The 22,819-nt window shown below is 54.6% G+C and overlaps 9 protein-coding genes across 9 annotated transcripts; 5 read left to right on the top strand and 4 right to left on the bottom strand.

Moving 5' to 3' along the window:
- Positions 1-401: 401 nt before the first annotated feature.
- Positions 402-2,287, top strand: J4E84_006728 (uncharacterized protein; the record flags this gene model as incomplete). Its single annotated transcript, XM_049389315.1, has 2 exons — positions 402-422; positions 509-2,287. The coding sequence occupies 2 exons, from the start codon at positions 402-404 to the stop codon at positions 2,285-2,287; spliced, it is 1,800 nt and encodes a 599-aa protein (XP_049243024.1).
- A 665-nt stretch (positions 2,288-2,952) lies between these two features.
- Positions 2,953-4,010, top strand: J4E84_006727 (uncharacterized protein; the record flags this gene model as incomplete). The annotated part of the gene is made up of 4 exons (XM_049389314.1): positions 2,953-3,013; positions 3,077-3,204; positions 3,311-3,664; positions 3,774-4,010. 4 exons carry the CDS (start codon positions 2,953-2,955, stop codon positions 4,008-4,010), a joined length of 780 nt encoding a protein of 259 aa, XP_049243023.1.
- Positions 4,011-4,142: 132 nt separating this feature from the next.
- On the bottom strand, positions 4,143-5,033 carry J4E84_006726 (uncharacterized protein; the record flags this gene model as incomplete). The annotated part of the gene is made up of 1 exon (XM_049389313.1): positions 4,143-5,033. One exon carries the CDS (start codon positions 5,031-5,033, stop codon positions 4,143-4,145), a length of 891 nt encoding a protein of 296 aa, XP_049243022.1.
- A 479-nt stretch (positions 5,034-5,512) lies between these two features.
- J4E84_006725 (uncharacterized protein) lies at positions 5,513-6,580 on the bottom strand (the record flags this gene model as incomplete). The annotated part of the gene is made up of 2 exons (XM_049389312.1): positions 5,513-6,241; positions 6,302-6,580. 2 exons carry the CDS (start codon positions 6,578-6,580, stop codon positions 5,513-5,515), a joined length of 1,008 nt encoding a protein of 335 aa, XP_049243021.1.
- A 1,050-nt stretch (positions 6,581-7,630) lies between these two features.
- Positions 7,631-8,302, top strand: J4E84_006724 (uncharacterized protein; the record flags this gene model as incomplete). The annotated part of the gene is made up of 1 exon (XM_049389311.1): positions 7,631-8,302. The coding sequence occupies one exon, from the start codon at positions 7,631-7,633 to the stop codon at positions 8,300-8,302; it is 672 nt and encodes a 223-aa protein (XP_049243020.1).
- A 353-nt stretch (positions 8,303-8,655) lies between these two features.
- J4E84_006723 (uncharacterized protein) lies at positions 8,656-10,308 on the bottom strand (the record flags this gene model as incomplete). The annotated part of the gene is made up of 6 exons (XM_049389310.1): positions 8,656-9,303; positions 9,355-9,397; positions 9,443-9,497; positions 9,546-9,732; positions 9,792-10,018; positions 10,074-10,308. 6 exons carry the CDS (start codon positions 10,306-10,308, stop codon positions 8,656-8,658), a joined length of 1,395 nt encoding a protein of 464 aa, XP_049243019.1.
- A 3,247-nt stretch (positions 10,309-13,555) lies between these two features.
- Positions 13,556-15,015, top strand: J4E84_006722 (uncharacterized protein; the record flags this gene model as incomplete). The annotated part of the gene is made up of 4 exons (XM_049389309.1): positions 13,556-13,688; positions 13,774-14,010; positions 14,076-14,654; positions 14,714-15,015. 4 exons carry the CDS (start codon positions 13,556-13,558, stop codon positions 15,013-15,015), a joined length of 1,251 nt encoding a protein of 416 aa, XP_049243018.1.
- Positions 15,016-16,007: 992 nt separating this feature from the next.
- On the top strand, positions 16,008-17,366 carry J4E84_006721 (uncharacterized protein; the record flags this gene model as incomplete). The annotated part of the gene is made up of 6 exons (XM_049389308.1): positions 16,008-16,028; positions 16,139-16,157; positions 16,210-16,380; positions 16,460-16,513; positions 16,563-16,671; positions 16,718-17,366. The coding sequence occupies 6 exons, from the start codon at positions 16,008-16,010 to the stop codon at positions 17,364-17,366; spliced, it is 1,023 nt and encodes a 340-aa protein (XP_049243017.1).
- Positions 17,367-18,322: 956 nt separating this feature from the next.
- J4E84_006720 (uncharacterized protein) lies at positions 18,323-19,778 on the bottom strand (the record flags this gene model as incomplete). The annotated part of the gene is made up of 2 exons (XM_049389307.1): positions 18,323-19,697; positions 19,771-19,778. The coding sequence occupies 2 exons, from the start codon at positions 19,776-19,778 to the stop codon at positions 18,323-18,325; spliced, it is 1,383 nt and encodes a 460-aa protein (XP_049243016.1).
- Between the last annotated feature and the right edge of the window lie 3,041 nt (positions 19,779-22,819).

Genomic DNA, 22,819 nt, shown 5'->3' with positions numbered 1-22,819 from the left:
GTGATGCTTGCAGTTGAGGTTATGGTAGCCGCACAGACCACTCACCCATGACCGCGGGACCGACGAGGGCAATCTGGGGCAAGCGAGGATGCACTGAGTTGTGCGACATGCCTCTCTGCGCCGACTATTGGCAGGGCGGAGCGGAAGCCAGCAGCGGGACAACGGGGGAAGTGCATGGCGAGACGGCGTGCGCTATCAGGTGACGTGACGCTCACCAAGGAGAGCTGTCTTTGGTTTTTCGGGGCAATGGCTCAGGCTTAAGAGTTTGACATGTCGCGTCACTTTCGCCGAGGACACGCCTTTGCTCTTGAGACATCGTGCATCCGACGTCGTGCATTGCATGCGACAGCTCATCCATCGCTCCGTCCCGCCATGCCCGCTGCGCCGCCTGCTTGGTCATAATGCCGCCCGCCAACTCGCCTGTAAGCACCCGCCGTTCAGATGTTGCCGTCCACATGTTGTCACATAGCCGTGGTCTAAGTGCATGACTGACGTAGCCGCTCAATAGGACGACGCGGAACCCACCTTCATCTCGGCCCTGCGCGAGCTCGAGAGCCCCGTAAACGACGACGTGCTCAACCTCGCCGCCACGCTGGGCACCCCGACGGACGAAGCAGGCATTCCCAGCGACGACGACATCGAACGCGCCCACGTCGACTATCTCCGCGCAGCACGTGAGCGCGACCAGGCGCGGTTGGACCGGTCCCAGGAGCGATTGCGCCTGCTGGAAAGGCAGCGAGACGAGCTGGAGCAGCGGGACCGCCTGCGCCGCGTGATGAGTCGCCTCTCCCGCCTCAGCGACAACAACTACGGCGACCGCGTGCCCAGTCAGAACAGCCTGTATGACTGGTCGCCGGCCACAGAGGCCCCGGGCGCGCCCGAGAGCTCGCTGAGGTCGACGGCCATCCTCCAGTCGGCAGGCGTGCGCCGCCATCCACGCTTCTCAGCGCGCACCAGGGAAGCCGCCACCAGCAGCGAAGCACCGCCACGCCACGCTTCACACCGCAGCCTCAGAGACATGCTTGCCGCCCGATCCAGCCTCTTCCCCGAGACCGTCCAGCGAGAACGCCGCCAGATGTCTTCGCACCGGGACTCCGAGGCCCGCACGTCGCCCATGCTGGAGCAGACCGTCAAGTACCTGTCGCGCATACGCCACTCGCGCGACGACGACGAGAGCTGGGAACGTGCGCGAGACGCCGGTTTCCTGACCAAGGACTTCTTCCTGCAGCACGCAGACTTCGTCGCCAACACCCTCGCCATACCGCCGCCCACCGAGACATCGTGGCTGGCACCGGGCGCGATACTCTCGGGCTGTCAGCATGCGACGACCATGCCCGCTGCCGCGACTACCACATACAGCCGGCACACGGGACTCCCACCGCCCATCCGACCGTGGATATGGAATCCCAGCGAAGTCTCCACCAGCCGGAGCTCGCAGCCCGACGCACAACCTCACCAAGACCGGTGGCCCGTCAAGGTCACGATACATGACGTGGACTGGGAGCAGATGTCTCTCTCCGCAACCATGGAAGCGTATAACGTACCTTCCCACCCGCATCCGCACACCATGTTTTCTCCCAGCAGTGTTACGCCGTCCGTCACGCGCACCTCCTCCATTACGACCTACCTCGAAGGCGAAATCCTCGACTTCAACAACTATACCCTCCTCACCGAATCCTTTAAATCAAACGCCGCAAACGACGCAACATACTGGCGCAAACTGCCTCCATTCCAGAAGATGAGCGACGAAGACGTAGTCAGAGCCCTCACGAGCAAGAAGTGGCTCACAGAAGTCCTGGGTCAGAACTGGATACTCATGCGCTGGAAAGAGCGATGTTTTGTAAAGAGCCTGAACCGCAGCACCCCTGACCCCGTTCAGCCCCCGCCCTCCACCACGATACCCTCCTCCTTCTCCGCCGACCCTCCACCGTCCAATCCCTGGGCCTCGACAGGTTCCTCCAACTATGCACCCGCAGCTCCTACCTCCACGCACACCTCGCAACTCCAGCCCTCGCCCTACCGCATAGTCCGCAACGCGCAAACTGGCCGTGCCGAAGTCGAAATCACACCACAACCCCTCTTCAACTCCGTAACGAACGACGCCGAACAAGCGACATTCGACGACTCAGGCTGCGGGCTTACCATCAGCGGGTTCTACTACGTGGCGCTTGACCGGAGAAGCGGGATGCTGGAAGGGTTGTATTATGATCCGCAGAGCAGTCCGTATCAGTGTCTGAAGTTGGAGAGTGTCAACGGTGGACTGAGAACGGCGTGGAGTTTCAGATGATAGACTGGAGAATGAGTCAAGGAGAGCGGAAGAAGAATTGCATGGAACGGAGTTTTGGAATTGGACTTTTGGACTGCATCGCCCATTGAGGCTCTCCCGGATTGGATTGGGACTAGGTTTTACTTTGACTACATGTTGTACTCTGTCTAGTATCATAGATGGATATGGAATACTATCGCCTCATACTTGCAGCTCTGATTCGTATACAGGCCGTGGATAACCCGGAGTATCCGCAGCCAACGTTCCGCGGTATGTACAATGTTGTGAGGCTACTCACAATTCTAGACGCCCTACACGCCTGACCGTGTACGCGAGGTATGGTAGTCGCGCAGTGTAAACGCCATCCACCAATGATTACTCACACGATTACGGCCCCGCTTCCGCATCCAGCAAGTCCTGCCGGGTGCCGTCATCCTTCCAGACACTTTGGACGTGTACAATGGCTTGCCTGATGAGCGTCGTGCGTCTGTGCATATATGTGTGTTGAAAGAGTCATGAGTTAGGAGTCACAGAAAGCTTAGAGCGAAAGGTACAAAGCTTGATTGAACCTCGCATAGGATTGCACTCCAGTTCAACTTCAGACTTCAGCATCGCTCTTTCTCCGGCAGTCTTTCCTACCTGTCTAAACGGAGTCACTCCAAGGATCCAGCAGAAGACATTACACAATGGCATCACCAGAATACCCCAAAACCACCGTCAACAAACTCGGTCGATTGGCGAATCGGGGTACGTTCATCTCCTTCGCACTCTTGCGTACTTGAAATCACATACTCACATCAATAAACCCAGGCACATACGACTACGCAACAATCCACAGCCTAATAAACGCCTGTCCAATCCTTCACGTCTCCTTCGTCGACCCAGAACACCCTTTCCCCGTCGTCTTGCCCATGTTGGGATGTACGGGTAACTACGAGGTACGTCACTTCCTTCCCTGCCACCATCTACCATCCACCATCCACCGTCCACCGTCCTACAACAGCAAAAGCATGAAAACATCAATATACTAACCCAACCGCACAGAACCAATCCGCAGACCCCTCAACTACCCCCCAATCCCTCTACATCCACGGCTACGTCTCCGGCCGCATCTTCAAATCCTCAAAAGAAACCTCCACCCCCGGTCTCCCCATCACCATCGCCGCCAGTTTCCTCGACGGCCTCGTCCTCTCCCTAACCCCCTTCCACAACTCCTGCAACTACCGCTCCGCCATCGTCTACGGCTACGCCGAACTCGTCGAAGACGCCGACGAAGCGCTGTACGCCATGAAAGCCATCACTGATAATATGTTGCCTCAGCGCTGGGAGAAGAGTAGGGTGCCCCCGAGTAGTGCGGAGTTGAAGAGTACGAGTATTCTTCGGGTCAGGATTGAAAGTGTAGGTTGCTTCCTCTTTGTCTCTCTATTCCTCCATCTCTTTGCAAGGAGATCGGTATTGTTTCTTGTTACGGTCCCTCTTCAGTGCTAATATATTTCCGTGGCAACAGGCAAGCGCAAAGATACGAACTGGTGGGCCGAGTGAGGATAGGAATGATCTCAAGGATAAGGAGTTGGTGAAGAAGACGTGGACGGGTGTTGTGCCGTATTGGGGGACTTGGGGGGAGCCGGTGCCTGGAGAGGAGAATGGGTGTGAGGAGGTCGAGGGGTATATTGAGAGTTGGAGGATGAGGGAGACGGCAGAGGCGAGGGGGTATGCTTTTGAGGCTATTGGTAAGGGTAAATGAGTGTTAAACAAGGGCATGTGAGCATGGGTTGACGGGCGATCATGGGCGGTTTCTTGCGTCCGTCTCATCAGGGTAATTCTAACAAGGCAATCGGTATATTTCTCCTTACGTTTTAGTAGTTTGAACAATACCTCATACATGCGATCTCCTAGCAGGCCCATGATACTCATCCCACTCAACCCCCGCCTCATCTTTCTTCCCAACCACCTTCCGCCCCCAATCCCATTCTCCATACCCAGCTGCTACCATTCTGCGCGAAAAGCGCTCATGTCTCTCATACATCACCCTTCTTTGAGAAAGGGTCCTGTATTTCTCATTCGCCCTTTTGATCGCCTTGTCGAAAACGGGAGTCAACTGGATCTGGAAGACTTCCACGTTGGAGGCTGTTTCATTCCAGACGCGTGAAGCAAGGCTATTTATCATGATGCGGAAGAGGCGGGAGAAGTGCGGTGTTGTTGTCGCATATGAAGTAATGGCGTCGATAGTCGCCCAAGAGGGTAGGGACGTTTTCAAGAGGTCTTCACACTGGGCGTATAGATCATCGACGTATTTGTCCATTCCGAGGGCCGAGGCCGCAGCACATACGTCCAGAGATATTGTCAGGGGTAGACAAAGGACGAATGGCGGGAGCATGCCCGGATTCGCAATGATGTCCTCGAGGTATTTGATGAGTCTAGACACTGCATCCGCATCAACGGCTGCGAGTAGTATGGTCGTGTCGTTCACAAGGAGTTCGCCGGTCTTTGTCGAAGTCGCTCGAAACAGTGGTTTCGAGATTGTTGTAATGAGCTCGGCGTCGATGAAGACTTTGATACGGTTGTCCTCGGACTCGAGTTTCTTGCGGTCTGTGAAGTACCAGTCTCGGATGTCAATGTCTTTGGCGGTGATCGGGTCGGGGGTCTGAGCGGTATCTCCGGCGGCCTTCTTGTTCTTTGTGGTCTTTGCGTCAGGAAAGATCATATCCCAGACATCATCGTCTACGCGGACGTTGGGGCTGGCGGAACGGAGTAGTGATGAAGACATTGTTGCTTGTGCCTTTTCTTTGAGTCAATCCCTATATCGATCTAGAGGGGGTATTGAAATGAGAAACCGGGCTTAGTGGGTGCTTAAAGTCCGCGACGAAGCACACCTACCCAGGTATTCGTTCTAGGCTAGAGCTAGGATGGCGAACATGACGGTGCAAGAAGAGCTACAAACGGATCGCGACTAGCAGGAGGAAGCGAAGGCTGCAACTCCGTGTCTTGGCACACACAAAAAGTGAATGGATGAAGTTGCAGTCGACGCCTAGGTTAGGTGGCCGGACTTTGATGACGAGGGTGGAAGAGGAAAGCTACAGGTTGACTTGTCTCTTCCGTCTCTACAACAGGAAAGCTTTTGAAGCCTTCGCGCTCCGGCTTTGTAATATGTGCCTTATCCCGTTCACCTTTTGTAGTCTCTACAGGCTAACGTATGTAATCTTTTGCCGGCAAACACCACGTCGCCTGCTCCAACGGAAGGACCAGTCACTTCTCGTCTACCGCCCCCTGATGCGGCGGAATCGGCTTCAGCCCCTTGACATGATCCAGAACACCCATGTTATTCGCGAATCGATTATCCTCCGGTCCCATAATCGCCGTATTCTCTGGATTCAGGAACTGATGCGGAAACCCCATTTCGAAGCCATAAGCCGCATCAATCTGCCGGATCTCCTCTGCCGTAAGACTCAGACCAAGAGCCTGGATATTACCCTCGAGATGCGAAATTTTGCGACCGCCGACGATAGGGAAGACGTAGGGTGACTTGTGCATGACGTATGCGAGAGCGACGGAAGTGATGGGCGGAACTGGAGACTTTGCGTTTGCGACATCCTCGAGCACGTTGCTGACCTTTTCTTCGTTGCCGATGACCATTATTTTCATCTTCCTGCCGCCGTCTTCTGGGTTCTGTCTCTGCGCCCTTGTCTTGAAGCTTCCTCCGCCGATGGCGCCCCAAGGTGCTAAAGCCATACCTTCGTCGAGTGCCATTGGGATGATTTCGCGCTCGAAAGAACGATCGGCGGCGGACCAGCGGCCTTGGTAGATTGAGAATTGGCGGAGCCCATGTTGGCGCGCATAGCAGTTGGCTTTTACTACGATCCAGGCTGGGGTATCGGAGATGCCTAGGTAGAGTACTCGACGGGAGGGGACGAGGTCGTTGAGTGCGTTCATGAGTTCTGGTATAGAGGCTGTTGAGTCCCACAGGTGGACGTAGTACTATGAGGCAGTCAATCACAACAGTCGTAGCGGGATACAGAGCTCGGATAAGGAACTCACGATATCGATGTAGCTAGTCCTGAGCGCCTTCAGTGAACGCTCAATACCTGTATGCATGTTCTTCGCGCTATTACCTCCATAGTTACTCTTGCATCTCGTACCACCTCCTTTCTCTCTCTCGGTGATCTGCATACCAGTGAACTTGGTCGCAAGTACCATCTCATCTCTGACTCCTCGCTCTTCCATCCATTCCCCGATCCACTCTTCGCTCTCGCCAAACTGATAGTTGACGGCGGTGTCAATAAAGTTGCCGCCTTGCTTGTAGAAGTAATCCAGCATTGCAAAGGCTGTTTCTTTGGTGCATTCTCCGAGAGTGGCCTTCCATGCTTCACCGAAATTCATGCCACCGAGGCACAGAGGCGAGACCCGGACGGCTGCCGTGGGACTGAGAATACGATGTCTACCTAGGAGAGAGACGGGTGTGGCTGGATTGATGAATGACATTGTAGGAGTGTACCTAGGTAGCAAAAAGCTGGGAGTCTAATTCGTAAGAGCTGCACAGCGATGATATAATTTCTTGTCCTGTTGTAAGCTTCATGCACGTAGCATCCAATGCACCAACTCTTCTTATATGGCTGCCAGCTTTTGCAGCAGTGGCCTCATAGTCGTTCCGCTGCATGCCTTATCGCCGCGAGTGCCATACCGAAGTGATTGGCTGTGTACATAAACGTAGCAAGGCGTAACGCATGCCGTACAAGTAGGTGCGACCGAAACGATACTTGCTGATATCCAATGGCGTTGCAATCAAGCAACGGGCGAGAACCTCGTATGGTCTGACATGCGCCACCACTTGGGCAAAGCCGGTAGTCCCGCAATCTCCGAAGCGTCAGACCGAAGTGAACTACGCCCACCCGAACGACCTTCAGTAGCTGAGCAACTACTTTCTGCATTGATCGCGTCGTAATTGATGTTGTGGAGTTTGCATCTGGACCCCTAAATCGCATGGCCATGTTAGCTCACCGCTAGTGCACCCGAATCGTCATGGCCGCAGTTCCCCAGAATGCTGACATCATGGCTCCACCACATCATGCGCGCGCATCGCACAGTCGCCGCGTCCATCGGAGATGTGGTACCTGCATCTCAGGGTCATCAGCACCATGTCGTCGCCATTGATGCAGAGATTTGCGGTGCACGGGCAGACCGACAAGTTGCAAATGCGCATTGCAATCCATCTTTCCCCATAGTAAACGTAACGTTGAGCGCACACCTCAGACGATATCAATTTCGCATTACATCAGTACTCCATCACACTACATATTCAGCGTGTACACCTCACATAGTTGCACCTTCCAGTTCATCATCTCATCGACATATAAACAAGCAGCAACAATGGCTTCCAGCATCCTCCGCATCAACCGCAACGTTTTCCTCGCAGCACGACCAGCAGCTCGCATTACATCGCAAAGAGCGCCGCTCAAGAACAACATCAACGATCTCAGCAACCACCGCGCTTTCACAACAACACGCATCATGTCTGTCCAGGTCGACTCCAACTTCATCTCGCAGATCACCGCTGCCGAGAAGAAGATCACGGGCAAGGACGAGCCACACAAGGGCGGTCCTACCGCGAAAGCTCAGCAGCACGTTGGCCAGAACCTCACTGCACAAGTCATCCACGACATCACCGAGGGCGAGAAGGTGCTCACTGGCTCCGACGAAGTCATGAAAGGAGGTCCTACATCGATCGCTCAGTCTGCTCTCACAGCCGGCTCAGCTCCGTCCAACAATAACAACACTGGCGCCAACACTTCCAACGCATCAGGAAAGCTAGACTCGTCGACACTGAGCAAGATCACCGATGCAGAGAAGAAGCTTACGGGCGAGGACGGTCCCGTACCTGGAGGTCCTACTGCGCAGGCGCAGAGTCATGCCAAGGAGCCCATCACCAGCGAGGCGCTGCACGATATCACTGAGGGAGAGAAGAAGGTTACTGGTGGCGAGCGTGTCAAGGGCGGTCCTACGTCGACTGCTCAGTCTGAGCTCGCGAAGAGCAGGTCATGAGCGTTCTAGCTGCACGACGCCCTACCGTTGCGCGAGTCTTCCTGTTACGATTACCTCGACACGCCGTGTATAATACTGTATGATATTGCATAAGGAAGATGAAGAGGGGATTAATGACTACTATGAGATATGATTGTATCATATATGAAAGCATCTAGGCTGTTATAAACACAGGCTTATTCAAATAACATTACGTCTATTTTTGACTATGTTTTTCGAGTGCTTGTTAGATCTTCATCGTATGCGACGATAGCACAGTCAAGCAGAACTGAAGGGTAAAGTATCATCATTCGACGTAACGTACGCGCTATCCAACGTACAAGAGGCCCATCAAAGGTCACAAAGTGCTCACATCACACCCATCCCTCCCTCTCCCTATCATCCTTAACTCCACTCCCCTTCAACCACCCAACCCCCACATTCGCTACACCCTTCCACTTCTCCACGCTCTTCTTCTTGCTGAACCGATACTGCCGATCACTAGTTCTCTCCAACCTCTCCTTCAATGGCCCATCACCCGATGCACCCAGCCCCCCAAGTTCGATGTCTTCTCGAACCTCTGCTTCGCGGAATCCAAAAGCCGATGCAGCGCCTCGTCTCGATCGCGTAGAGTTGACTTTGTGTAAGGTGGGTGGTCGCGATCCAATCGTTTCATTCGATCTTACACGACGCAGACGGTCCTGGAGATCTGCTGCTTCGCCGTCGCCTAGGATTCTGCCTTTGCGGTTGGAGGGCGGGGTGCGGTAGTCGAAGTTGGAGTTTGCGCGGCGGAGACCATATTTGCGGGGGCTTTGCTCGAGAGCTTGGCCGAGCTCTTGGATGGCTTCGTCGCGTGCGCGCATGCGTTCCAAGGATTGCATGCGCGGTGCTGCAAAAGCGCGGCCTTGGACGGATTGGGATGGGCGGCGGCCCAGGCGCGGTGGAGAATGGCGGGCTGTGCGCTTTTCTTCTATGGCCATGGCGACTTGGGCGACGGAGTTGGGGACCACGTCGAGAGAGTTCTGAGGGTGTGGTTATTAGTGGATGCGGAGGAGGATGATAGTGCAACGCACCATGTGGATGAGAACGATTGGTAGTTGAACGGTGACGAGCTTTCTGCAGGGAGTCAGCTTGATCAGTGATAGTGACGACAAGACTGACGTGTGCCCGCTGGCTACAATGACATTCAAGAAGTATCTGACTTCAAAGTATTTGCCTGTCTTGGTTAGGGACCGAGTACACGACTTCGCGCCAATGTACATACCACACTTTACCGTACCGTGGCCACGGGGTATTTCGAGATTACAGGTCCTGATATGAGTCTGTTGTGCAGAAACACCGTTCCAGCCGGCACAACCATGCTTGACGACTGCTTTACTGAGGATAGACCGCTCGTTGCTGTCAAAGATGCGAGCCTGACCCGCAGACTTCTCCATCGTAGCCGCAGCAACCTACAACGCACTCTTATTAGCATCATGACAAGAAAGTATGTCAAGCTCGCATAACAAACGTGTTTGTAGCAGAGTATGTCCCTCTCCAACTGAAGCTCAATCTTTTTGACTAGCTTGCGACTGTTGTTGGCGACATGAACATCGACGTAGAGACTGGTTCCGCTGACCCAAACTTGTCGATGTAGGCCTGCAGTGACGCGGACGACTTCGACGGTGGTTTCTCGGGGCTTTATCCACTCGTCTGAGGCAGTCAGTGGACTAGGTAGCGACATGAGTGCCTTTTCAGCTGCGAGCATGTCAGCACTGTGAGATTAGGCATTGATAAGTTAGATGCCTCATACGATCGTACACTGAGAGCACTGTGACATCTTCGGAAGTCCTGACAATGTATTGCCTTCCTTGATCGCGAATAAGAAGTGATACGCAAAGTATGTAGCGGATTCTCGCATTCTTTGAATGAAAGGGCGGAGGACCAACGTTGAGAGGTAGGCTCAGATTGAACGCGAGATTGGTCGTAGAAGGCATCAGATGCCAGAAAAGATCCGCGGAACTTATTGGCTCTTGGGTATCTACCATGTTTTGAGGCGGCGGGTTTTGCTCATCAATGAGCTCTGTAGCAAGGTTCAGAAAGACAGCTCGTCTGTTGCCGCTCACTTCCTCCGTCCCAAGAAGATCGATAGATATCCGGGCAATGTCCAGAGTCCTTCTATGACGTATTCGCTCTGCATCGTCGACGTTTATCTGGACGGTCCCTTCGATGGAGCCTCCGCCCACGAATATACCTGCGGATAAGTCCAGGCCAAGGTCAATTCGCGGATGTCGGTGTGATGGAAACTCTAACAGCTCTTTCGATAGTGGATCACGAACAAATGTTCTGGAGGGTATGCGTCGGTGGGTGTCATGAGTTATGGGGTCAAGGCGAGTCACAATGTGGCGCAAGGGGGACTGCGATTGCCCATGCCGAATGATAGTATTGGTATTATTGCTAGGAGGCGGAAACGGTATAGTAGGTATGGCGCTGAGCGTGTTCGTCGCAGTCGCTTGGGTTATGTGTATAGGTGGTATCTGCTGTGGCTGTCGCGTTCGAGAAGTGCTCGGTGCACGAGGTCGTGAGGACGATCGTGGCGGGACGGTACCGGCTGGTATGCTGTATATGCTCGATATGCTGTGGTTATCTGCAGGGCTTGATGGTGATGGTGATCTAGACGTCCGACCCCTGTGGTTGGATCTTATGCCGTTGCTTTCGATGCTATTCTTTCGATCAGGTTCTACGTTTTCACCGTACCTGTTATCGTTGCTTGGACGTCGTCTCGTCGCAACAGAGGGCCTCCGCGACATCTCCGTGCGAGAGGTGCTCCGGGGAAAGTTGTTTGTCAGGGCGTTCCGGGGTAGAGTGTCTGCAAAGCTTGATTCGGTGACTTCGCGAATGTCTGATAAAGGTCTAGGTTTCGCCCACGAAGAGGCGGTGGAGTGTCCTCTTTGTTCGCCAAGATGGATGCTGAGCATGCCTTCGCGGGCTGTGATATGACCGTTGTCTGACTCGGGCGAAGCTAGGAAGGAGGAAATGCTGGCTCGCTCTGGCGAAGGATGAGATTCGATTAGGTGCTCTTTGCCAGGCGGCGGCTGCGAGTGTCCTGACCCTTTCAGCAGCCGTCCCGCGATCTCGGAAAAGGTCATTGCTACCTACCGTCAGCAATGCTCTGGGAAGCGATATCGCGCCGAGCACCTCGTGAACGATAGACTGCGCGCGAAGCTGGCGACTAGCGACTAGAAGCTGACCGAGTGATTGATGCGGGATCTATACTGCTGAAAACAGGATGGAAGTCATATGAGACTATGCGATGCTTGGATATCCTGGTAGGGGTGAGGACTGTCGCCTGAGGTGTGCATGTTGAAGGTCGGGTGTCACGATCTCCCGCAACATTGCATCTAGGAGTGAGAGAAGGAGCCCGTGTGAACTTGCTCTTGACACGATGGTACCGCACGTGGCGGTTGGAGTTGGCAGGAACAAACCTGACATTTGGAAAGAGCGCATCTCACTGCGTCGAAATTATTGAGCAATGTACTCAGACGCGCTAATGAGGATCTCAGCCCATATATCATGTCTGTGAAGTGTTCTACAGGGATTCAGTGAGACTACATTTTCAGGCCATCCTCACACTCGCAAACCTCTACGTGTATAGGATAGACTTTTCGGGAATTCGGTTCACAATGTACATGCGCGGGCGTCAATTGGCACTTTGATGCTTTCTGTTCAAAAGCACTCAGGTATGGAATCCGACAGTCCGCACCTAGGCAATGCCGAATGTCCGTTGCCGATTTGACGGGTCTCGACTATTCGAACAACGGCTGGAAGGTCACGATGCGACAGGGTGCAACTAATGCCCTCGTACGAGTCTCGACCGCCCGCCCCATAGGTCACCTGCTTGCTCAGCCGAGAAAAAGCGTCGTGACGCTACGGCTGCTTCGGGCCAACAGAGCTCAAGTGGTGCATAAAGCAACGACCTCGGCGATCCCCAGGCCAGACTTCGGTAGCGGTTCGGGAGCCGGTGGTTGCGCTGGCGGAATAACGTGTCCAGAGTAGCAGTTGTGCGGTGGTGGTGTGCAATGCACACGGCAGATGCGACCGTTGGTGGCTCCTTCTTCCAAGACATCTGGATCTGGCATCCACTAGTAGGCCCGGGGCAGCCACGTGATGACCCTGAGAGGTTGGAGCGTGATGGCTACGGGCGTTGTCCTGGTCACGGCTGAGAGACGTCCCAGGTTCATCGGTGAGGCATGTCGTATAGAGTGACTGCCGTCGTATCGATCGTTATCGCCAGCTGCGCCGATAATGCAACCCTCGTCATATCAGATCATCCAGATGGAACCTGCTCGTCAGCCTTACCTATGCCGTCCGCGAGTAGGGTGACTTCATAAGGGCGAGGTGCGTGGCCCCGGTGCAGGGGCGCGCTCCGACGTCGGTGGCCTGGCGTGGATGCGACGACGACGGCTGGTTGCTTGCTTTTCACGGGAAGACTTCATGGCCGCGTGGATGGAATCAGACAGACGCATACACGTCGCGAGGTGATCGCGCTCGAACGGGCGCCGCCTGCTAGATAACAATGCCAGGCTCGCGCTCTGCCTGCGCGTCCATGGAGAAGCCGGAGAAAGGCTACAAAACTTTCTAGTGGCGCGGGAGCTAACCACCGGGCTACGCCGCATGGGGCATCGCGATCCAGCTCGGCTGGGGCAGCCATGTTCGGCGTCGTCCACCAGGCGTCTGGCACAGCGAGAGCCGTGATGCAGCGTGAGCACCCCGCGAGAAAATTCTGAGCGTTCGGCCAACCGCGCACCCGCTCGCTTGGCCGTCATTGCGCGTGCGAAGTGCCCAGCAGCGGGAGCACGGCTGCCATTTGCTGCGCGCCTGAGAGGAGGCCTTCTGGGGCGAGGCGAGTCGAGCGAGCTTTAACCACACGGGAGGAGTTGATCTGGGCAGCAGAGAGTGGTCCGCCCGCCTTTTCAAGTCCAGCACTCCGCCCCTCCGTTCGAGCCCATCTCTGTTTCCATTACCCAAGAGCTTACCTCACAACTACTGCGCGACCACACACAGGCCCGAACGCCCTCTTCTTATCATACATTATCAAAACCCCATACAAACCGTATCGATTTTCGACCCGGCGCTGCGGCTGCCCAGCACAAGCGCGTCTAAGCGACCAGAGCCTCCTGCTATCTCCTTCGACCTGCCTTTGTCGCATCTCTCGCAGCTCTTGGCGCCTCGGTGCCCCTCTATCTGGACGGAGGGGTACGGTGGCCGTAGATGGGAGATAGTCTCGTAACAGATATGACGGCCCCCGTGGGCAAGGCAGAGGCTTCGCGCGATGGTTCGACCGACTCTATCGGATCGTCGCCCGAACCTGGTCTGGCGGAGACATATACCCAGGAAGAGCCCCAGCAGCAGAAGCGCAAAGGCGGCCGTAAACCTGTGAGCCTTCCTGATGCCAATTGCCTTGCCTGTCATGGCTGCAGCAATTGAATCGCCAATCACTATGTCGAAGATAGGACTAACCAAGCGTCGTAAGATATATGCCACCTCAGAGGAGCGCAAGCAGCGCAATAGACAGGCGCAAGCCGCCTTTCGTGAGCGCCGTACAGAGTACATCAAGCAGCTCGAGAGCACCATAAAGCACCATGAGGACACGCTGCAGAACCTGCAGAACAGTCACCGCAACGCCGCCGACGAATGCCTTATGCTCCGGTATAAGAATTCTCTACTCGAGAGGATTCTGCTAGAGAAAGGTAGCCCCAATCTTATCAAGACGTCTATCTATCAGGGTACACACGCTAACCTCTTGCTCCACCAGGTATCGACGTCCAGGCCGAGCTGCGCGCGAAGACTGGCAGTCCAAACCTGGGGCCGACCAGAGCCCCAGCGTCTGCACACACCTCGCCCAACCAGGCGCCTCTCCAACAACGTGCTATATTGAACAGACAACAACAGCGGCGCTCGCTCCAAGGCCCGCCCAAGGTTGATAGCGTCAATGGCTTGCCCATGATACAGCCGGATGGGCCGATTCAGCGTTCACCACTGTCGCAACCCACTCCTGGCTCGCATCTCTCGTCGCCTGCTCAATCAGCAACGCGCTCGCCCAGCTTCATACCTCATGGTCAATCAGTGTCTCCCAACTTTGGGCCCATACCTCCACAACAGCAGCAGCACCAACAGCAGCAGCCACTACGGCCACAGCCGCCTAGATCAAACTTTACTCCCATGATGGGTGCTCAGCGCCCTTCGCTCGTAACGAACCAGGCTCCCGCAAATGGCATAGCAAACGCGTCTACTGTTGGCAGCAACGGTAACGGCATAACTCAGAGCAGTGGTCCTACGTCTTTCTACCAGACACAGTTCACGGACCACATGAGTCAACTCGGCAAGCTGACCCGTTTCCTATCCCCTCTTAAGTATAGGGCTTTGTAATCCTAGGCTGATTTCGTGTTACAGAGCAGGAGTACGAGGAACAAGCCGACTCCTACGACCACGACGACCCGAGCGAGCACTCCGCTGGCCCTGGCCCATTCCCGCAACAGAACTTCCCGCCGTCGAACAACATGCCACCACCGATGCCGCCCTCGCAGAACCCACCCTTTACGAGCCCAGCAGCTTTGGCGCCCAACGACGGAGGCCATGCCTACAATGGCATGAGCAACAACCACCTCTTCGACCCGTACGACCCTATGCTTGACGCCGACCCCTTTGGACTCTCGGCCAGCATGCACTTCCCCACGATGTATGAGAGTAGATGATGATACGAGGAAAGGATAGGAAGAGGGGGCTATATTGGAGTTATCAGGGACCGAATTGGATCACCGCCGACTGATACCCTCCCATGACGTTGTTTAGCGGGCGCAACAACTGCTTTTACCCAATCGACAATGTGTCACGACGGTACGACGGCGTTCAACATGAGACCACGAGTCTCGATACGGGGGAATTCTACAAAAAAGTTATCATTCAACCTGGGGCAGGTTTACGACATGTGTATTTGTGATGGAAATTGCTTGGGGTTATTGCTATGGACGCGGGTGAATATTTCTCATCCATACGCATCACTCTGGCATCGCTGCCTGTCTAGTGACACTGGAAGGCGGGACGATGCTTTGTACATATTGTAATGCAGTCGGCCGCAACTATCGAGTCAATGTTGCACCCCCCTCATACTCCCACAACGCCGTGACAGCGCCCATGCTCTTTAACCAAGGCCAAGTCAGGCCTTTTCACATCCTGCGACACTATAGCGATGCGGTCGCATTCTGGAGCTGCATTGGACGCATTCACAATTGCTTTTCCTGACAAAAAGCATTGCATGGGTGAAACAGCCTCGGAATGACGTGCGCTTGAACGCGCATTCAAATCAACATTGACACGCCAGCGGCGCAAGAGCTGCAAACTAACAGGTTGGTTACAGTGAATACCGTGTGCCTCAAGACTTTGTTTTGAGCTGCACTCGCACAAGAATCGAGTGAAGCGCTGTATGCGGCAAGAACCGCAGCGCTCATGTTTCTTTGTGCCTCCAATAGTCTTAGCCCCACTACACTCGCTTACGGAAGCAACCCACGGCCATTTTCGATTGACCAAAACCTCGTGCCCGCAACATCGCGCTATCACCCCGTTCGCGAGTCAACTTCTGAGAGCCACGTCCCTAAAACCTGTAGGGCAAGCTCTCGCATTCTTTTTCTCTCCCGGCAGATTGTGCATCTAGAAGGGCAAAGCGCGAAAGGCGCTCCAATCCGTCAAGATGTCGCAAATTGCTTCCAAGGTAAGCTACAACTCACCCCACCATCAGGTCCAGCTTCGCGCCTTCCATTGGGGGCTGCGAGGAAGCCTGCACTACGGTAGAAAGCTACAAGATGCTAATTGCAACTACAGAACATTTACGAGCTGCTGGGTATGTCGCAGCGCACAGCACAGGCACCGAACTCTCACTCACGACCCCGCAGGCAATGACCCCGAGCTCGACCCCGACAGGCCGGCTGACCCACCGACGAGGGCGATTGAGAAGCCCGTCATGAGGCACGGCAAGCGCGATGGAGCCGATGCCCCCAAGCCCATGCCCGAGAGGACGAGCAACCAGAACCGTGCCAAGCAGTCCGACAACGCCAACGACAACGGTACGTCGGATACAAAGAGCAAACCCCATGCTCTACACTCTCGCGGGAGGTTCAATGGACAATTGCTAACGCAGCACAGCATTCCGGGATCGCGGCGTCGGCTCTGACAAGAACCGCGGCAGGGGATCTGGCGGTGAGTGCCCTGTCACTGGTCGATTCGTACCTATACTGACGTTCTACAGAGCCTACCGGCACTGGATCTCGTGGTGGACAGCGTGGCCGCGGTCGCGGTGGACGTGGAGGTCGCGGAGGCGCTGCCCAGGGTGACCGTCATAGCAGGACTGGCATCGCGTAAGAAATCCCATATCACATCACGGCCATATCTAACGATCTCTAGCGAGCACGACAAGCAGGCCGCACACGGCTGGGGCGGAAAGGACGGCGATGCCGAGTTGGCTGACGAGCAGGCTGGAGAGGCCATGGCTCAGGCTGAAGAGAAGGACGCTATCAAGGAGGACGCTGAGGGCGAGGCTGATGCCGAGCCTGAGGACAAGAGCAAGTCCTACGCCGCCTACCTCGCTGAGCTCGCCGAGAAGAAGCTCTCTCTCGCCGCCCAGAACGTCCGCAAGGCCAACGAGGGTAGCAGCACCAAGTTCCCCGAGGGCACTGCTCTCGCCCGTGAGGAGCAAGAGGACTTCATGGCCGGTTCCCAAGGCAAGGCCAAGCGCGAGCGCGCCCGCAAGGAGAAGGTCCACGTCGAGCTTGACGGTGACCGCATGCTTGCTCCCCCTCCCCGTGAGGGCGGTAGCCGAGGAGGACGCGGCCGTGGCGAAGGCCGTGGCGAGTTCCGCGGTCGTGGCCGTGGCGGCGGTGAATTCCGTGGCGAGGGACGTGGTCGCGGCGAAGGTCGTGGCGAGTTCCGCGGACGTGGCCGTGGCGGTGAGGGTCGTGGACGTGGCGAGGCCCGTGGTCGTGGAGGCCGCGGCGGTGCCCAGTCCAACATCAACATCACCGATTCCAGCGCCTTCCCCAGCCTGGGCGCATAGATTGCGTCAACCTTGGTTTCGGCCTGAAAACAGGACATACCTGCATCTGACAGTCAAGTGTGGATGAAATGAACGAATGAATAAGCTATCTCACGACGGGACGAGCGAACGGAGAGCGAAAGCACAATATCAAGGAATCTCTAACAGAGATGTCGGCAGGCTAAAATACTTACATCTACCGGTACCACGAATGTAGTGAACTTGAGCTCAACCTTTGCAAGTGTTTTGATTCCCCAGTTGGTCTTCTCGTGTGTGGTAGTACGTTTCTATGAACAAGAATAAAAAATTGTAACTGATGATTGCATGTATCTTGAGGACACCGTCACGCTCTTGTCACTAATAGATGCTTGTATGAAGGACGGGTGGTATCCATGTTATCTCGACGCACGCTAGAATTCTAGATGTCAAATTGGGTCTATGAAGTATCATGAGACAGCTCAGCACTCAGTGTGTGAGAAGTGAAGAACGTCTGAAGTCGTAGGCATGTAGCATATATAGGGGTGAACAAAGGTACCGAGACAGCAGGGCCATAGAGCCATGGACAGATTGACGTCGCTTCCTTAAACAAAGATGATGCAACTCGACATAACCACTCAATCATACTACGAGGACGAGGCGTGAATCACTTCAATGCGCAGTAGCTGTTTAAGGAAGCATGTAATCGCTGACCGAGACACATACATCGCCGCAAGACTTCTACACAATACACATGCAACCCCATGATGTTCTCTAGCACTATTCATCGTTTTGAAGTGCATAGAAGGGTGCTTCAATTACTTGCTATACGCCGTTCGATATATAAATGTTCAAATCTTCGCATTTGAAAAGCGTCTTGAAACTACGGAAAGGAAAGCCGTATACCCGTAACGCCCCTGTAGTTGAACGTCAAATTCCCCACGCTAATAAATGCTGCAAAGCTCCGTGTAAAGTAAGAGGTACAGAAAGGTTTAGGGCTCTTACTTCCCCTCTTCAGCAGCCAAGATACCGTCTTTGCACGATGCGCACACGAGTAAGGCGCAGTTGACGCACTCATGGGCGAGACTGAACTTCATGGAGAAGATAGTCGATGGGGTGTTGAAGGTAGTTTGAGCTTTTCCGTTCACTCGCGGAGGAACGACATCAGTGACGAAAGATGCATCGGATGCCCGGCGCCGAAGCTCAACCTCTGATGTCGCGATAATGTTGCCGTAGGTATCTACCACGCGGCCGGAAGAGTACTGAACATCCTCCATGGGCGAGGTTTCGCGAATGGGCACGCTTTCAGATAGCGGCGGGGCGAAGGAAGTAGTAAGATGGGGCGCTGTTCCAATGGCATCACCAGCTTGGAAGAGACCGCGAGGAGGTGCGTATGCGCCGCGTGGGCGACCGCGCCCTCGCCCTGGTCCGTTACCCCTCCTGAACCCTCGACCGGCTCTTCGTACTATACCTGCGGGTACGGTCTTTGCCTTCATCTCATTGACTGCGGTGTTCGGTGCTTCGATCTCTGGATGTATCGAGCACCAGCATTTTACACATTCCATCTCAGCCGCAGAATCGTTGATTAGAGCTTTTGCGAGGGGGATTCTGTAGGTTTCGAAGCTGTGGTCACAGTTCCATGAGCGGTCCTGGTAGTCTTCCCCTGGCTCTTCACCAAAGTCTAGGTCTTGATTCTCCCAGTAACGAGGCCCTCCAGCGTCAAGATTACGTGGAGGAGCTGACTGTGGCGTAGATATCGCTGCTGCGCCAACCGTCTCTTGTACTTGAGATGTCTCGTTGGATAGCGCCGATGCATTGTTCGTGCCAGATGGAGACTCGCCCTCATCAGACTCTGTGATGTTGCCGTCACTGCCGTCGTCTTCCTCATATTCATTACACGCTCCACCGCAGCCCTCCGGCTCTTCCATACACATGTAGCAGAAGTGCGCTCCACACCGACACTCCATGTGTAGACAACCGTACATCCGCTTCAGTCCATGACCGCACTTCGGACACCTCTTATATCCCCAGCTCTTCAGTAGCTCCGTAGTTTCTGCATCGATGCCGAATTCAGAGATATTGCATATAGCGTCCGGATGAGCGATTTGCCGACACTCGAGACAGATCTCAGCTGAGCAGGTTGGACACGCAAAGACGTTCAACGTTGGCGTTCCAACACCAGAGTCAACGCGCTTCCCTTGCTTCTTCGTTGCCTGTTCGGGCAGCAGTCGTTCTGGAATGAAGGCCGAGCATGTTGGCACTGGACAATAGAATGGATTTGGTGTGAGCCACTCTTCGTACTTGGATTTGAACTCTGTGAACTCCTCCTTCGTCAGATGCGGTTTCGCGTAATGAATTTGTATTTGTCCGCAGCACCTTGGAGGCATGCGCGTGGTATCTTTGCAGCATTCTGTGAACATCCTCTTGATGCACGACCCACAGTATGTACTGCCACATTGTCTGCATGGCTTCACGACCTCCTTTGAGTGCTTCGAGCTTTTGGCACCTGGTAACTCCGTACAGCATATAATACATTGTACTTCTGGTAATGGTAAGGTAAGAGTAGGCTTTGCTGGCGGTGGAGGAGGCGGGGGCATGGTAGTCGCGGGCGGCGGTTCAGGGTCGGCATGATCGTGTTGGATAGACATGAGTCGACGCTCTTCTAGGAAGAGAAGGAACGAAGTGGTGATATTTGGGGCTTGTTCCATAGCGATGGAAGGTGCAAGATTTGCGAACGTTGTTGCGGGCGCGCTGTTGCGTCTTTGCGGAATAATTGGTACCGTGGTAGAGGTTGCAACGTTGATATCGTCGTAACAATAAGGGTCTGAGACCCGTGATGTGGCCTCTTGGCATTGCGTTTGTGCGTTTGCATGGTCAATGTCGTGATGTCGGGCAGTTGCGACTGGCGAGGCAACAGCATTCACTTGCGGCCGTACCGCTCGAGAGAACTTGGAACCCATGGCGAACGAGATGGCTTATGCGACTGTGACGCATCAAGCTCTCAAGGAGAATACCTTAAATAGAGAACAGCATCTAGTTGAATGTGCGAGGTTTGACTCAAGGCTGTTGACTCAACGGAAGGCGCAGTGGTGCTGCCTGCAGGCAGCCAGCCTTGCGGCGCTGACAGTCATTGGCTTCGACGAGACATCATCACAGTACCCCACAGATACCAGACATCTTCTAGCTTCAATGAGACTGTGGCCTGAAGACGTATTTGATCGACCTCTTCACGTATGCTGATTGATCAATCAATGTCCCGAGACTCGTGTAGTACTGTGAGAGCGTGGTGAGGGCTGACCATGACGTCAGATCACGAGCCTTCGCCCTTCAGCCATGTGACTCTGGTAGGGGCACAACAACAGAACCTCGAAACATAGGACATTCCGCCCTTTCGATAGCAGAGAGCTGCATCCGTTGAGGGTGCGATGTCGTGCACAGCCAGCAGGCGGCCTACTCTAGAAGCTCCACCAACCCCGCACGAGGTTTAGCGCCATCTGGGGCTTCATCTTTCGCTAGCTTTCACACTCGAAATCCATCATCCGAACCTGTGTCGCGGTACGCCTACTAAGAAACAGTTGCTGGATCCGCTTCTTGTCGCTACCATCTGATGAAGGTCACCTGGCCATCGTCTTGTATCCTAGAGATCATGGCGCGTACCGGCACGAAGGGCAGGCGTCCAGTTGTGTAGCTCAATGCTCTTCCTCAGATGTGATTACAGCCCCGAGTCAGACAAGTTGTCTGATGTTGCTGTGAAGCTCAAAATCTTTCTGTTCGCGATTCCTCACCAGCTGGAAACCAGACATGCTTCGTCATCAATGCCGCAACTCTCGAAGCTAGCCAGACCCTGAGCCACGCACACGTATGAAGGCGCATCTCCGAAAGCGATCGATTGTCGTCTCCAGCTGCTGAAAGTCCGTATGGCGCTGCATCAAAGACATGCTAGACTTGATCGGATTTAGGCTCGAAAGGAGAAGAACAGGCTCCACAATCTAAGTTCAGTATTTCGACGGAGTGAAAAGTTCAATGTAATACGTGATATGTGATCCAAGTTATCTCGAAAGGCTCGGCTATAGGCTAGGCTCAACTGCGGATATAACATGACGGCCCGGTGCAATTCAATCTGACCGCACCGAGATGATGTTGAGTAAGCCTACGCCGTTGGGCACAACCCCAAGAGAGAGCTCCAATCTCTTGCATCGGCATCGTGAAATGTGGCGCAGACGGTCGTCCTCACCCGAAATACGCTCATACGTTCATACGCCGAAACCTGGTAGACTTCTGCAGGCTAGACGTAATAGGTGCTATTTCCACGCGGAGCGGGGTATATAGCGTGAACGACTCATGCAAGTCCTTGCACAGGACGACGACATCTAGATTGACCACCACCAGCGATGTGCCTTGAAAGCGCGAAGCTAACACACCGCGACTACGTTGTTTAAGTTGCGATCGTCACACTGGAAAACGGGTACTCGGATATTGCTGGTATTCTTAGGACTCGGAGCCAACGTGGCTAGCGATGTTCTTGGGTAGGGATCGCAGACTATCGGTGTACCGCGAGGTACTTTTGACATTCAGGGTACTTTGTACCGTTTTCAACGTAGTGACCAATTGAGAGACACAGCCAAGCATGGCGGATGGTCGACGACATGCCGAACAACGTACCGTCGGCTCGTGTATCCGCTTGGTATTGACGCGATGCTGCTCTGAGAGAAAAGGTGTAGCACAAATGGGTCAGTATCGGGGTCAAGTTACTCAGACTAGATCAGTGACGTGAGTGACTTTCGTTGTACCACCTGCCGAGTGGGGCGGCCCACGAGAGCGTCCTGGTGCTTACTAGATCATCCGGTGGAAAAGCTCTCAAGCGCACCTGGTCGGCTGCTAGTTGCTCGACAGCACACGCCGAGGCAACGGTCCGGACGTAAATGTGAGCTTGCAAAACGGGAGCATGTCCTCAAAGAGTTTTCCCGAGGATTCGCCAATGTATAATGCGGGTGCTCCAGGTAATACTGGGGTCTACCCCGAGGAGCTATACCGCCGATTTCTCAGCCCAACGGAATGTCGGACCTCACAGCAGACGCTACTGAGCAGATGCTAGAGACCAAGGTTTGCGACTTTGCGGCGCAGTTGAAGACGGAAGCATGGAAGCTCGAATACGACACCAACCCCGCACTGGGTGTCTTGCCCTGGGCTTGGACGTCTTGAGCCAGCGAGACAGGGCGCCTCACGCACCTCCCACTGCGAGCTTGGCTGTTCTGTGGCGCTCGGAAAGGGCTTTTGAGTGTGAGCTTATATGCACGTCCGGGGTTGACGTAGGTAGATGACGATGGACACGGCCAGGGTCATTCAACGCGCCCGTGCACGTAGCTCAAGGGAGACGGGAGAGAAGCAATATTTCTTCTTTTGCTTGTGGAGCTACCCTGACGTGATGCAGCTGCGAGAAGTCGATGGTCGCTGCATATGCGCAGCAGTCTTGACTGGAGACGGACCATGTGATGGGG

Source organism: Alternaria hordeiaustralica (genome assembly GCF_023758085.1).
Source record: "Alternaria hordeiaustralica strain BMP 2776 chromosome Unknown scaffold_13, whole genome shotgun sequence".
Lineage (NCBI taxonomy): Eukaryota > Fungi > Ascomycota > Dothideomycetes > Pleosporales > Pleosporaceae > Alternaria > Alternaria hordeiaustralica.
This window is presented reverse-complemented; position numbering and strand designations above follow the sequence as displayed.